This window comes from Patagioenas fasciata, chromosome Z, assembly GCF_037038585.1.
Source record: "Patagioenas fasciata isolate bPatFas1 chromosome Z, bPatFas1.hap1, whole genome shotgun sequence".
Lineage (NCBI taxonomy): Eukaryota > Metazoa > Chordata > Aves > Columbiformes > Columbidae > Patagioenas > Patagioenas fasciata.
In genome coordinates, this window is record NC_092560.1 from 27,772,996 (window position 1) to 27,786,764 (window position 13,769).

Genomic DNA, 13,769 nt, shown 5'->3' on the forward strand with positions numbered 1-13,769 from the left:
ACTCAAAGATGCCTTTGGAATTTATTTGTGTATAACAATTAACAAAGGTTGTGAGCTACACATGCAATGATTCAACATCCAAAAAGTTATTCAGGATAGAAATTTAGCTTAATCTTGATTTATCTGATGTACTTCACCCCCTCCAGTGGAAAACCCACCACAATGTGCTTTATTCTTCCATTTCCATTCTTTTTTTTTTTTTGGTGAAAAAGGAGAAAATATCACTGCACCAGAGACTTATGAAAGGCAAGGTATGCAGGCTATCGCTTTAAAATGTTATTTCTGTCCTCTAAAACAAACAAAAAAAAATAAGGAAAAGCATTTTAATTTTCCGCTTCTGCTACATGTCTGTAGCCTGTATGGTTTTAGTGAAACTATAAAAGGCTATTAAATCATTCAGCATATTTTCTTTACAACTGTAAGCTGTTTTCTAAAGTAGTTTTATATATGTTTATCCAATACAGGTTTTATTTTGGTTTGCTTGTATAGAGGGGCTTCCATTCCTTCCTCTGGGACACTGCTCTCCTAGCTAAAACACCTCATTTTCAGGAAATAGTCTCTTGTTATTAAGCCTCTTCTGAGCAATTTGCAATTTCTTATTTATACCTATGTACATAAATGAATGATTTATTCTTTGCATTGCTTTTAGTACCCCACAGATCCAGAATGCCCTCATGTCTCAGCTCAGCAGTAATTTAAGAAAGCTTTATGTTTAGTTCATCTTTATTTCCTTGGAAGTCAATTCTTTAAACCATTTTGTTATGATTCTCTGAATTCTTTCTCCAGTTAAGAAATATTTTTTGGTTATATAATACCCAAAACACAAGGAAGCATTCCACTACAAATTGCACAGTGATGATGAAAAAGAGACCAAGTCTAGAGGACATAACTCTCCCTAGTAAAGATGTGCACGTTTGTATAAACACACAGAGGTCTGTTACTGCTTTGCTATGCAATATGAAGGTTGCATCCCAAAAATCAGATTTTTTAACACTTACATCACCCTACAAGCATGTCTTACTTGCATTACAGTGACACTCCCATCTCCATCTTGCTATTTTCATGCTCTCAGATTGTTCTCCTCATATTGAATGTATATTTGGAATTACTCTTCAAAAGAATTTCCCACACTATTTTTCTAATCGTTCCACTCATCTCTGTGAGGCCTGTAACACGTATCTGCTCAGCATAGCTCACAACTATTCTTTGTTTAAATATTTATCTCTGAATTATATTAGCATAATGTTTACTCTTTCTTTCCACATTACTAATGAACCCTGACTCTGAAGTTCATGCTGCAGAGTACATGGATTCTTCTGACTGATTTAAGGAACCAAAGGTTAATCAGCTGTAAGACTCTGATTCTGCAACATTTTTAGGTGTACGTACAACTTATACATGTGAGTTTTCCAACTGAAATCAACATCATTACTCATAATTCTGTACATACTGTGAGTGCCCTGCTAAACGGAGTAAAGTCCCCTGTGAGCTGCTGGATTAATGCAAAGAAGATGCAAGAGAGGGTGAGACTTGATTCCTTGTCTTAATGATTGAAAGCTTTTTTACCCCACTGCTTAGATAAGTTCACTGATTTCCCAGAAAATAACTTCTGCTTCACTTCCATAATGTTTTTCACTTCCCATAAAGCCATGACATTATTCCAGCTAAATCAAATATTATTTTCAAAGTAACCACTAATATAACAAAACTCCAGACAGGCAAATAAAAGGTAATATGAACAAACATGCAAGTGACTCAGCTTGTTTTTAAACTGTGGTCAAATACATCTGTTCAAATCATGCCATCATCACTAACTGTTCTTTGAACTTCTCTGCCTCAGAAACAAGCACAACATTCATTTTTCTTATCTGTCAAAGCAATGCCTTTGGAAGCCTTTTTTACTGTTCTCAAGAGCATCTCCCTGGTTATGGGCCCAGCCCTCACTTTGGGAAATGTCCAGTCACACAGTCCAGTTTTATTCTGGGCACATCTATCTGGGGGCATGATTCCCTATTTGACCAGTGTATTATTCTGCCAGCTGTAACATTGGTCTAGAATTATAATCTCTTCTCTTATTGCAGCAAGGGATTAAAGGAACTTGAAGTTCTAGGGGGTTGGTTTTTATTGTTCTGGGTTTTGTGGTTTTTATTGTTTGTTTGTCCAAATACTGTTAACTGCTGAAGATGACACAGCATTTAGAAAGATTATGAACTCAGCTAATCTGCTATTCTCTGCAGAGGGAGGACCATCTTTCAACTGCTAGTTTGAAGCAGCTTGCTGCAGGATGTGGATATCTCAGTATCATCTGTGCACTAAGCCCTTTCCCGGGCTCATTCTGTCCTCTTTGACTTCCCTGAAGCCATCATATGAAGCATTAGGCTCTCCATTAAGCAAAGACCTAAGGCCAGGGAAAAAGTACTGGCTGGCAGCCATTGTCTCAGCATCTCTCAGGGGAAATTCTGTCAATTTCTTATTCTTTTTTTTTTATTCTTACAGCTTCTTTCTTGACAGACTCTGCCTATTTAACTTCTCACAGTCATTCAGTTTTACTGCAGTCTGAAGCATGAGATTACTTGAAAAATACCAAACTTAACTACCTCATGCAGCACACAGTATTTCACACCAGAGAAGTCCTAAAGAAATAATTCTGAATTTTTACTTCTCTATTTAATTGCCTTTAATATTCTGATAATCATTTTGATAATCATTCTGAAGATACACCACTGAGCCTCCAACTTTTTATTTATTTTTCTAATTAAATTCTACAAAATGATGTATTGACTGTTTAGTCACTCTTCTCCCATTTGAGGGCTCAGCTGTGCCTCAACGAGTATAACCCATGGAGAGACAGGCTGAATTGCCACCAAACATACCAATAACATAAAAAACTGGGGAAGAGACAGCAAGGTTTTGTGAAGTATGACATTTTTGTATGAAATCTTTTAAAGTTCTTTGAATAATTCAATAAGCATGCAGAGGAAGACAAACTAGGCAATGCATTGTACTTGAGTCTCCAAAAATATTACTCAAGAGTTTCCTAGAAGCTAGTGAAGAACCTAAATCACCAAAGAAAAAAAGAGATGTAATCCTCTTATGGCATAATAAAGAACTAAAAGTTAGGAAAGAAAAGACAGGAACAAATGGCCAGTTCTCACAATTAAGGAAAAATATCTGTGAAGGATTCTTCACAAGGATACGTGCTGGGATATGTGCTGCTCTTCATATCCATAAATAATAAATAATATTACTTCCAGTAGGACAGGCAGGCAAATAACGAGCTGACAAAAGCTGCAGACAATACCTGATTATTCAGGAGAGTCAAATTTAAAACTACCTACAGAAGAGCTGCAGAAGGGACTTATGACACTGAGGGACAAGGTAATAAAACAGTAAATGGAAATAAGGACAGTGAAGTGCAGACTGGAGAAAATATGAGGAAACAAGCCCATCTCCATTTTTTAACTACATTTGAGTACCATACACAGTCAGATCGGCTTTAAAATGGGTTTTACTAAGCAGAGAAAACATCATGTATTCATTTTAAATTTAACTCTGAAAGCATCAGAAAAACTCTTTCTGACAGTAAAATAAATAAGTAAGTAGAATATACCAAGAACTCTTAAGAAAAAACTAAAATGCTGCAATACTACTGTCAAAGTCTTTTACGCACTCATGTCTTAAATACAGCAGGCAGTTCTGGGCTCCACAACTTTCAAGGGGCTGATAAAATTATAAAATCTTCAAAGAGAGGCCACAAGGATGAGCAGAGTGATAGAACAGTGTGTATGAAGGAGCAATAGAAAAACTTGGCTTGGAAATATTTGGGAGAAGAGATAGGGGATATGGTAATACTGAACACCATGGAGAAAGTGAACAAAAAACAGTCACTCAAGAATTAAGAACCATGGAACACCCATCAAAATTGTTGGCCAGATGGTTTAAAGCAAACAGAGATATTGCCCCAGTCACACAAAGCACATAATAAAATTGTAAAACTCACTGTCTCAGGGATTTTGTAGAAGCCAAAGCATGAATTGATTCAGGGAAAATTAAAAAAGAAGATAGCTCTGTACGGAAGATAGCTCTGGCTTTGCCTAACATAGTACTTCAGATATATATTTTTTAAATCAGTACAGGCAATCACTGAGAATGTTCTATGACTACATGACAATTCACAAAAGGAAAATTCATTGTTCTTAATGGAAAAAATAGCCTAATGGAGACTTAATTATTAATAGATAATACACAGATAATTTTCTTCTCTAACAATTAATGAAGGTACACAATACAAGAGTCTTAGAAAACCAAAAATGCCCAAGGCCTTTGTGTGGTATACTCTGAGGCCAGAATTTGCTTCATGTGGAAAAACAGCCTTGATTAATGTTGTGGCTGGAGCCAGACCCAAATGAATAGGGAAGCAGTTGCAGTAATGGTTTCTCCTGCACAGTCTGGAGCTATTGTTCATGAGTAAAGAAAATTTTCCTTTATTCATGCTGAGTAGTACTCATGTAGTCAGTACACTGTAATCAGTTTAATGTAACAAGATTACCTATGGTGTGATACTAGCACTGTAACATCATCAGGCCTCTGAGATATGACAGTAGAGCCTTAGCGTGTTTCACAGATATGGCTGCAGCAGCACAGCAATACACAGCAGCTCATTAGTTCTGGGCCATTTGCCCATTTAGCCGGGCAGCTTTACCTTACATTGGTGGCAAACCAAACATAGCCCTTTGTTTGCCCTCAACTCAGTATATGGCTACCTTGTATCAGCAGAGAAGGCTTCTCCAGGAAAGGCTTGACCAGGCAGGACAGAAAAGACTTCATCAGCCGTCTGTGTTGCAGAACACAATCTTCAGTTACTCTGGGTTACCTTTTCCTGTGGTACAGGATTACTTGGCAAATGGAAGTCCACCTATAAGATTTGTTCTGAACTGGACACACGTGTGCTCAGGTGCTTCCTCCTCAACTGTGTTCAGCTGACATGACCATGCAATGAAAAATCACACTCTGAAAGACATTTTCCCCCACAATACTCTTCCCTGTAGAGGAGACCTCCTCCAAAACATGTGTTTTTTTCCCACAGTTCAGAAGGTACAAAGGGAAGTATGCATTTCTTTTGAAAAGCCACTTTGCAGGAATAAAAAGGGCTACTGTTCAGTTGCCATTCTCCCTGTTTTATCTAAATTAGAGAAACAATATTATCTATTTTCCATTAACCTCTTGAGATTGTAGTTTTCCAGACAATTCCTTTCTGATTATAACAGCCACTCAGAAATATTAATGCAGTATTTGCTTTTAGTAGTAAAATCAAGATGTTCTTACTGCGTGCCATTTATTAATGGTGTAGAGGGGACTACTATCATAACATAATTAATGTCTATTAACATTAAGTAAGACTAACTTTGACGTTCTCAAGCAGGAAACTTGTCAAAACCAAATCTCCTGTTCAAATGTTGCAATAGATGACATGCTGATGTGAAAATGTATTACCTATTTGTCACTGCATTATGCAATATCTTCTAATAGGGCTACCAAAATTCATTTTGTTTACATGAAAACATAATGGAAACACTTTAAAAACTCCTAAAAATTCATAGTAAAACCACTTAGCTGGCATGTGATCAAGATTACATACTTCATGTTTACTGCTAACGTTTGCCAACACAGTTAAATATTAAGGGAGCCACCAAGGGATTTATTTTGTCTTCAGTTTTGCCAGTCCTCTAAAAAATGCCTTAATTCTCTGATTTCCAACATATGCTTGACAACAAAAGATAGTATAACAAACCATTCTTTAAAAATCATTACTTAGAGAGCATGATGGCCATCAGAGAAAGAGGATCTTGGTTTTATGATTGCTCACTCTCTAGAGATTCATAACAGGTGTATGGAACTGGGAAGACCCTGCTATTCTATTTATCAACAATGAAGTTTACATTCAGCTATCTACAGCAATCCTCCAAAGCGTGGGGAGGAGACCCTGCAAGTCCCAAGCACCCAAAAATATAGGGCAAATGTACCGGCCACTGAATTTTTTTTACTAACTCATTATTAGTCCTATAATTGAACATGCTTCTTAGAGCTGGGATAGCTAGCAGGAGTGCAGGCTGCCCATGAAAGCGTAATAACTGCAAAATCAAGTTGTGCAAAGAAAATCAACCCCTACCATTGGAAACAAGCTGGTGTAAGACCATCCCAGTCTCAAAAACATCCTACCTTTGCAATGCACATAAGGGAAAATAACAACACACACTATCTGGGGCCAGATTATCAGTCACTGTAAATAAAATAAATGCACTGCAGTTTCAGCACAACCCTACCAACAGGGTCATTCGAGAACAGGACCTATATGTCTGCACAATTCCTAGCACAACATTAACTACCTATGACAGATGAGACACCATTATGGGGCTGGTCCTTGACCACCTGAGCATATTCCTCAGTTATTTTAAGTCTGGTTTATCCAAACTTATCTCCTGCTCCTAGTGACACTTAGACCACAGAAATGGCAGTTTTTCCATGACTTCTGATATTTCTTCCCCATTCAACTGCACAACTTGATGCATCTGAAAGTAACGGCAAATGCGCAAATAATCCCAAAATGGCACGCTGCCATCCCCCACATGCCTGTCAAATACGGGTTCACATATTCGTAAAGTGGAGCATTATTCAGCAATAACTGATGTGAGAAAGGTGTGAGAAGAAAATGTACCCCCAAAACATGCTCCAGCCGACGCAACGGTCACAAGCCCCATCCACTCCCCGCTGCCCGCCCTGCTGAGGAACGCTGCTGAAACACTCCGAGAAGTTTTGGGGAGCATCCGCGGCTGCCTCACCAGGGGGTGCGGGGGAAGATGCCGATGTCGGCAATTACCGGCAACTCGGGCGAAGTTTTCTGTCCGCGGCGCCCCGCCGTGACTCACCAGTTTGGACTGGGCGCGCTGCAGGAACTCCTCCATGGTGCCGGCCGGCAGGACCGCCGCGCCGCACCGCACCGCACCGCACCGCGCCGCGCCGCGCAGCGCTCCTGCGCTGTCCCCGCACTGCCCGCTCCTGAGCGCGGCCCCGCCGCCCGCCCCGCCCCGTCCGCCGCGGGCGGTGACGTCAGGCCGTGCCGCAAGGGCCGGCGCGGAGGGGCGCGGAGGGGCGCGGCAGCGGCGGGAGGCGCGGAGCGGGCAGCCATATCCCGCCCGGCGGGGCCGCGGTTCCCCCTGGTCCGGGCCTCCCGTCAGGCCCTGACAAGCTTTGATTTGTGGCGTTTCAATAGCGTGTGGCCGAAATAAAGGGCACTCTAAGACCCGCCTCGGGGTGTCAAAGCAACAGGTACGAGCTAGTGGCTGCTGCTGGTCCTTAGGCGGGAATTTCGCGGTTTCCCATTTTACAGATGGTAAAACTCAACAACGCAGAGCTCGAGGGCATCGGGGTCAGAGGCAGTGGCCGTTTCGGGGTCCCCTTACCGCAGAGGATAAGCTCTGGAGGTACAGTCCAGGCTCCAGAAACCCTGACTGCTACTTCATAACTAGGGTCTTTTCAGACTATAGCACCCACATTTCATATCTATCCAACTGAACAGCTCATGAAGGAGCCTCCTGGCATAGCACCCACTTTACAGAGATGTCAAAGAGCTGGAGTCCCTGTCCAGTTCTGTAGAAGTTTGTAGAAGGTCATGCGATGAGTGTAGACTAGACCAGGAAATAAATTGCAGGATTCAAAGCTCTGATGCTCTCACACCACTAGTATTCACTAGTGTGTTTACTTTGCCTGCTGTAAATAACTAACCTGAATAGTACAGATTCACTGTTCCGATCAAGTTGTGTCTTACTGAGGAGTTAGCAAAGGCTAATTATTGATAAGTCCACTGCTATGAGATCTGGGATTTTTTTTTCTTCTGCGTTATTTTACAGCTCATCAAAGATACCACGATAAAAGATAAAAGCTCTTGCTTCCTTAATAAACTTTTTCTTATGAGTGTAATTCACCCATATTTGATTTGTTAATTCTTTCATGATATCTTGCAGATGCTATTACTGAGTTGCCTGTCATGATCAATCTATTCTGCCTAGTCATACCTTTGTGTCCCAAAGTGTTGTGGGCAACAGGGAAAAAAAATCTATATCATAACAATTTAAAACTGAAAGATGAGTCTTCATTAAAATATTTGAGTGGACTGAAGTACCATGTAAATGGCATGAAGCGAAGTATTGTAAATTACAGTGTTCAACAGAAAAAAAAAAAAAAAAAGATTCTGCTACATTTACCGGAATTCTTTTTCTTCTGAAACACATTAGTGTGTTTCAGAACTCTATCTGAATTTGAGTTTTCACATTATTCTATAGAAAAGTAGTTCTCTTGAAAGATTACAAGTTTTGCACAACGTATTCTCATACTTGTAACTTGACATTTAAACTAAATCAGAAAGTATTTCAGTAGAGGACTTGCTGTGTAATTTGAGATGCAGAGATGAGGTCTACTGAAAATGCTTTGCCAAGTAAGAAAACAACATGATCTTGCAAAAAATGGGGTAAAGTATATATTTCCTTTCAACAAAGTCTGCAAAACAAGGTAAAAAAATGCAGCTTGCTACAGCAGCTAAGCTGGAGTTTAGAAAACTGATGTTTAAAGGGGTCATTTTTGCTGCAGACATATTTAAAAAAAAAAAAGAGAGAGAGAGAAAAATTATGTCAGAAGTCAGATTCTGGACAGCAAATAGTTGGAGAATAAAAGGCTAAATTTGCTAAACAGCCAGTGAAGTTGTGTTCTTATGCCTCATGCCAATAATCACACTCCCATATACTGTAAATAAAGTGCTTTGAGTAATTACTTCTTTGTAAATCCAATTTATAGGTGTCTATATGTGATTATGGAAAGAGCTGGTAAATTTACCTTATGCTGTAATATCCAAGCAGTCTTACACTGAGCTTAGAAGAACCCTGTGTATTCTTTGCTGTACGCATACTGGGAGTCCAGAGATGGAGCCAACAAAGCTGTGTTGAAAACAAAACAGAATGTGCCTGAGCTCCCTGAAAATATTTGTGAAAGTTATCTTTTTGAAACTGTTTTCAAACAACTTGTTTGCTACCATAATTATTGTACAAGTTAGACATTGTGAAATTAATTATTCACATCCTGCTGTGCAAAACCATGAACAGAGAATTACTCTTTGTATTTGCTTAATGTTTTATAGAAATTCCTTGGCCTTAGATTCTCCTCTTTTCTACCTGCTTTGCAGCCGCTGAATTACCTGTGCTTTACTGAAGCTTAAATTGGATATTACTTGGGACCCAGATTATTTTCTTATTCATCTTTCTGAAGTAGCTAAGCAAAACCAATTCACAGTCATCCAGATGCTCTTCCTAAGGGGTGTCCTTCCCTTAATGTGTGTAACAATTCCTTGTGAGATCAGTTGGAATCATGTATATGTCCCAAAGTGAGAATTTGTTCCATATCTCATTCACAATTGAATTATAAAATAACAGACTTGTTGAGCAATGCTGAATTTTTGTGTGTTCATAAGCACATTTGCAAACCTCTTGTCGCACTGAAGATATTAAACCAGTGAACTGTGAGTTTTACTCTGTAAATTTGTGTGGTTTTGAAAATGTAAATACAAATATAAAGTCAGTGTAAATGTAAATACAAATAACATCTTCTGAAAGAGAATATGGTTTGAAAGTGCATGTTTCTTTATTCTCATGACAAAGGAAAAGGTTTTGTTTTGTTTTGTTTTTTTATTTCAGCCATTACTAAAGCATGTGGGAATATATAGTGACTTTGCTGTATCATTTTTCTGTGTCCTGAAAAAAACTATAGTGATTATGAAGAAAGATAATTCCGTATACCACAGGATTTTCTAAATCTCTCTTCTGATCTTCACTGTGACCAGTCAAGGTAAAGCAATCTCCATAATTTATAAAGTATCTTAATAAAACCTTATGTCCTTATATATACTATACAATACCGAACAGTGCAGGCTTTTGTGATTTTCCGTAGTTTCAATGATTCATATCCATTTAATTTAGTCTCCAGGCATACAGTTGGTATTGGTTTTATTCCATGTGATAGAGAAGCAAAACCAGGGACTACTCATGTACTCAGATCTGAACTCTGTAGCTTGTCTTTACAATTTGGCAAGCAGTTTGAAAGCTGTCATGATATAGCTATCCAGTGGTTTAGCATTTCTGTCATAAGTAGTGTTTGTGATAAACACTTCAATGGCACATTAGCAATAATTTTCATGATAAATAAGAGTGAGTCACACTGTAAGAGTTGCTATACTACTACAATAGGAATAAATAGTTTCTGCCCCATGGAATTAGAATGTTACACAGTCATTTCAATGTGAGAGGAGGAAAAAAAAAGAAACAAACAAAACCACAAACAAAGAAACAAACAAATCCCTGTATATACAGCTGTTAGCTATTGTAAGAGGATACCATTAAAGAATTTGAAAGGAAAAAGGTGATTTCACAAATTACGGAAGGAGTAATTCAACAAACAATACAAAGTAACAAGACCAAAACTGCATGTAGCAGCAACAGACTGACAGTCATTAACACTGGCACTCAAGCCTTTTTATTTTCTGAGTCTCTGTATGATTTCCATACACACCCATGAAAGCTACTACTTTTTTCTCACAGGCTTTACCACTGGGACCCATACTTAGAGCTACCAGTTATCCAGTCTTCTGGATCAAGCATCTTCACTTCCTATGAGGAGCAATTTTTTTCCATGTTACTTATGCTTTACAGTTTTACATGCTTCAGTTACACTGGTCAACCTATAAAGATGGACAGAGGGAAGTAATTTCAAATATCAGAAGACTCTTCCAAACATGAATGCTGTCCATCAACAATGTGTAGAACCTCTACACTGTGAATACCTCCTGCTTTTCTTTAGAGAAGATAGGCATGAAAATTAAGTTAATGATCTCAGTGTCCCTGATGGACTGCTGGTTTGCCCTGTGTAAACCAAGTACTAATAAGAAATTATGTTATCCAAAAGATCACTCTTGTTTATGCAATTACTTCATTGCCAACCATACATTTCAAGGTGAAAGCTCTATAATAGTCCCTATTGCTCTTATGAAAAATTAAGTATGGTAAAAATGAAATTGCTGTTCCTTTTCCTGAGGGGTAGAGAAAGGAGAAGCCATGCTTGGCCAGGAGATGACTCCTAAAGATCTGATATAAGTATCTGTTGAGGTTTTCAAAGCCTGAATGCATTAATTTCATTTGAGCTGTGAATAGCACATAATTCTTGTGTTACAATAATTGTCAGTTCTGCTCTTCCAAATGAAACTGAGTAAGACACCAGGGTACACTTATTTCAGCCAAGGCTGGCTACTAATTCAAAGCCAAAAAGCACCACTGAATCAACACCAAAAGTGCTTGGAGGTGTCCCAAACAATGGCTGATTGAATGGCTTGCTTTGTGGGAAAGTACAGGCTGACAGACACAAACAATAGAACTGCAGGTTTAGTCCTCTCCGAAACTCCAACTTGTACTAAAAAAAAAAAAAAAAAAAGAAAATTTAAGAGTGTGAGAAACCAGAATCCAGATTCATCTCCCATTAGCACTAAGTCCCTGGAAACCGAGTTCCCAGGTTGCCCATCAAATTTCAATACAACTGAGTACTAAGACAAGTTATTATAGAAGTCAACCGACTGTGCTGCTGCCTCTTTCTTACCACTTATACTGAGAACTAAGGCAAATTACATGCCCCGTGTGAATATATCCCTAAGTGTTCAAATGATTGGTTGACTAAGAGACTGAGCATTTTACTTCATTTGCACAGCCTGAGTGCTGGGTACTTGCATTAAACTAGTCCTAGGTCAAAAAAGTAATTCTGATAGATGTGCTCAGCTTTGCAGGTTATATCTGTTACTAAACCTCCTGTCCACCTACCCTCACTTGGCAATTAATTGGAGGACTTAAATCATTAGCATTGTTTGCTTCCCAGGCACATGGGTGAAAGTCCTTGAAGACAGATCTCCTTTCTCAGCAACATTGTCTCATGCCTTTGACAATAAGGTTTTATGCTACAGTGAGCACAACATATTTCCAAGTAAACTACAAGAAAATTAAACAGGACATAAATCATCAGCTGTTTTATAGATTACCATTAATAAATTACATATAGTATGTTTATTATTATTGAGTTTTGAGTTGTTCAGTAAAAGTACACAAGGGAACATTCTTACAAATATCAGTTTGAATACAAATAAAAAGAAAATAAAAATGTTCCCCAAAAGTCAAATTAGAGAATATAATGCTAACAGAGTATTGGCTCTGTGACAATAAACCTGATTCTGAAACAAATTACACTGAATATTATATTGGTTACTATTTGAAATCCAAAGACTAATAGAGGTACTTCTTATTTTACAAGCTGACCAAAGTATGACCAAAGTAGTCATAGATCATCTACAAGTAATTTTTAAGTTAGAAACTACTTAATTACTAGTATTTTGTATTATAATTTCTTAGCCAATTCTCATTGCCCAGATGGTATAAGAGCTAACCACACTTACTTTCATAAAATGATACTATAAAGCCATTACAATTCTTAGATTGAACTTTGAATTTCATACGCACTCAACAAAATCCTAGGACCTCTATCTTGAGGACAATACTGACTGTTTAGTAGATACACTGAGGCTAAAATTAAGGCTTGTGCAGTTGTATGAGGAAGACGAAAGGCTTCTTTACCTGGAAATAGAAGAGGATTTACTGGGAAGATCCCAAATACCCGTAAAAATGTTCTATATGTTTAATAAAGTACAATAAAGAGCATTCTGTAGTTGAGATTCTCATGTTTCAAAGGGAGAAGGTTATAGGGGGCAAAAAATTACCTCTGACTTCTTTTTCTTTAAAAAGAAATCTGGTTCTTTCAATGAAACATATAAACACAACTTTAGAATTACAAAAAATACAGTGATCAGAAAATGCAAGTGAGGTAAATGAATGTACATGTAATCTGGGGGGAGGAGGTGGGGGAGAGGGTAGCAAAAATACATACATACCTACATACATACATACATACATACATACATACATATATACATACATATATAAGATTATGCCAGAAAAGAGTGTAGAACTTGCAACACAGTCCTTCCTTTACATCTGAATGGAATTGCTGACTCTGTATACCTCAAAAAATGTCTGATTTAAGTGCACGATATCTTATAGGCAATTATTCTGAAACAACTACCTCCAGTTTTGCTGTGTTGTGGTTACTCTATGTACAACTACAGAATAAATACAAATATAAGCAAGAGTCAGTATTTAAATAACTGTTTTTCTCTAGGTACACAATGGCAAAGTATAACCCAAAACTAGGAAAGCAAAGCTGAGTACAGTTTATTAGAGAAATGAATTACATGTTCAGTCTAATATTTCCAAAAGTAACTAAAATCTCCCATTTGGGCAAAGCAGATGTTCTTGACAAGTTAGCTGAGGACTGGCCTGTTTACATCAACAGGCTATGATAGTATGCAGTGATACTAAGCTCATAAAAACATAGAAATTTTATTAATCATAGCAGGAAGTAAAATTTATAATTTGCTCCTCTTTGCAGGCTTATTAATGCAGCAGAAGGCTGTTTTTCCTAAGACTGTTTTTCTTTAACTCCTTCCTAAACCACTGCAGTACATTTCCACTTCTATACATGGAATGAGACAGTAACTCAACAGTTTCTATGTGGCTAAATTGGGTAAAATTAAAATGTCATCAGTTTGGAAGAGTTTAAGGGAATAACTAGTGTGT

The 13,769-nt window shown here is 38.1% G+C and overlaps 1 protein-coding gene and 1 long non-coding RNA gene across 8 annotated transcripts in view; one reads left to right on the forward strand and one right to left on the reverse strand.

The window, feature by feature from the left end:
* PRUNE2 (prune homolog 2 with BCH domain) overlaps positions 1-7,036 on the reverse strand; it is a 139,157-nt gene extending 132,121 nt beyond the window's left edge. For 6 of the 7 annotated variants that reach the window (XM_071801712.1, XM_065860575.2, XM_071801711.1 and 3 more), the window contains exon 1: positions 6,927-7,036. In XM_071801712.1, the coding sequence (XP_071657813.1) occupies positions 6,927-6,962 (36 nt within the window). In that variant the 5' untranslated portion in view covers positions 6,963-7,036. Of the gene's footprint in view, positions 1-6,839; positions 6,863-6,926 lie in introns of those variants that run through there. The other variant, XM_071801713.1, reaches the window with a different exon arrangement.
* Positions 7,037-7,169: 133 nt separating this feature from the next.
* On the forward strand, positions 7,170-12,746 carry LOC139826465 (uncharacterized). The gene is made up of 3 exons (XR_011736544.1): positions 7,170-7,326; positions 9,741-9,891; positions 10,641-12,746. It is a non-coding gene; the product is annotated as an uncharacterized lncRNA (long non-coding RNA).
* The last annotated feature ends 1,023 nt before the right edge of the window (positions 12,747-13,769 follow it).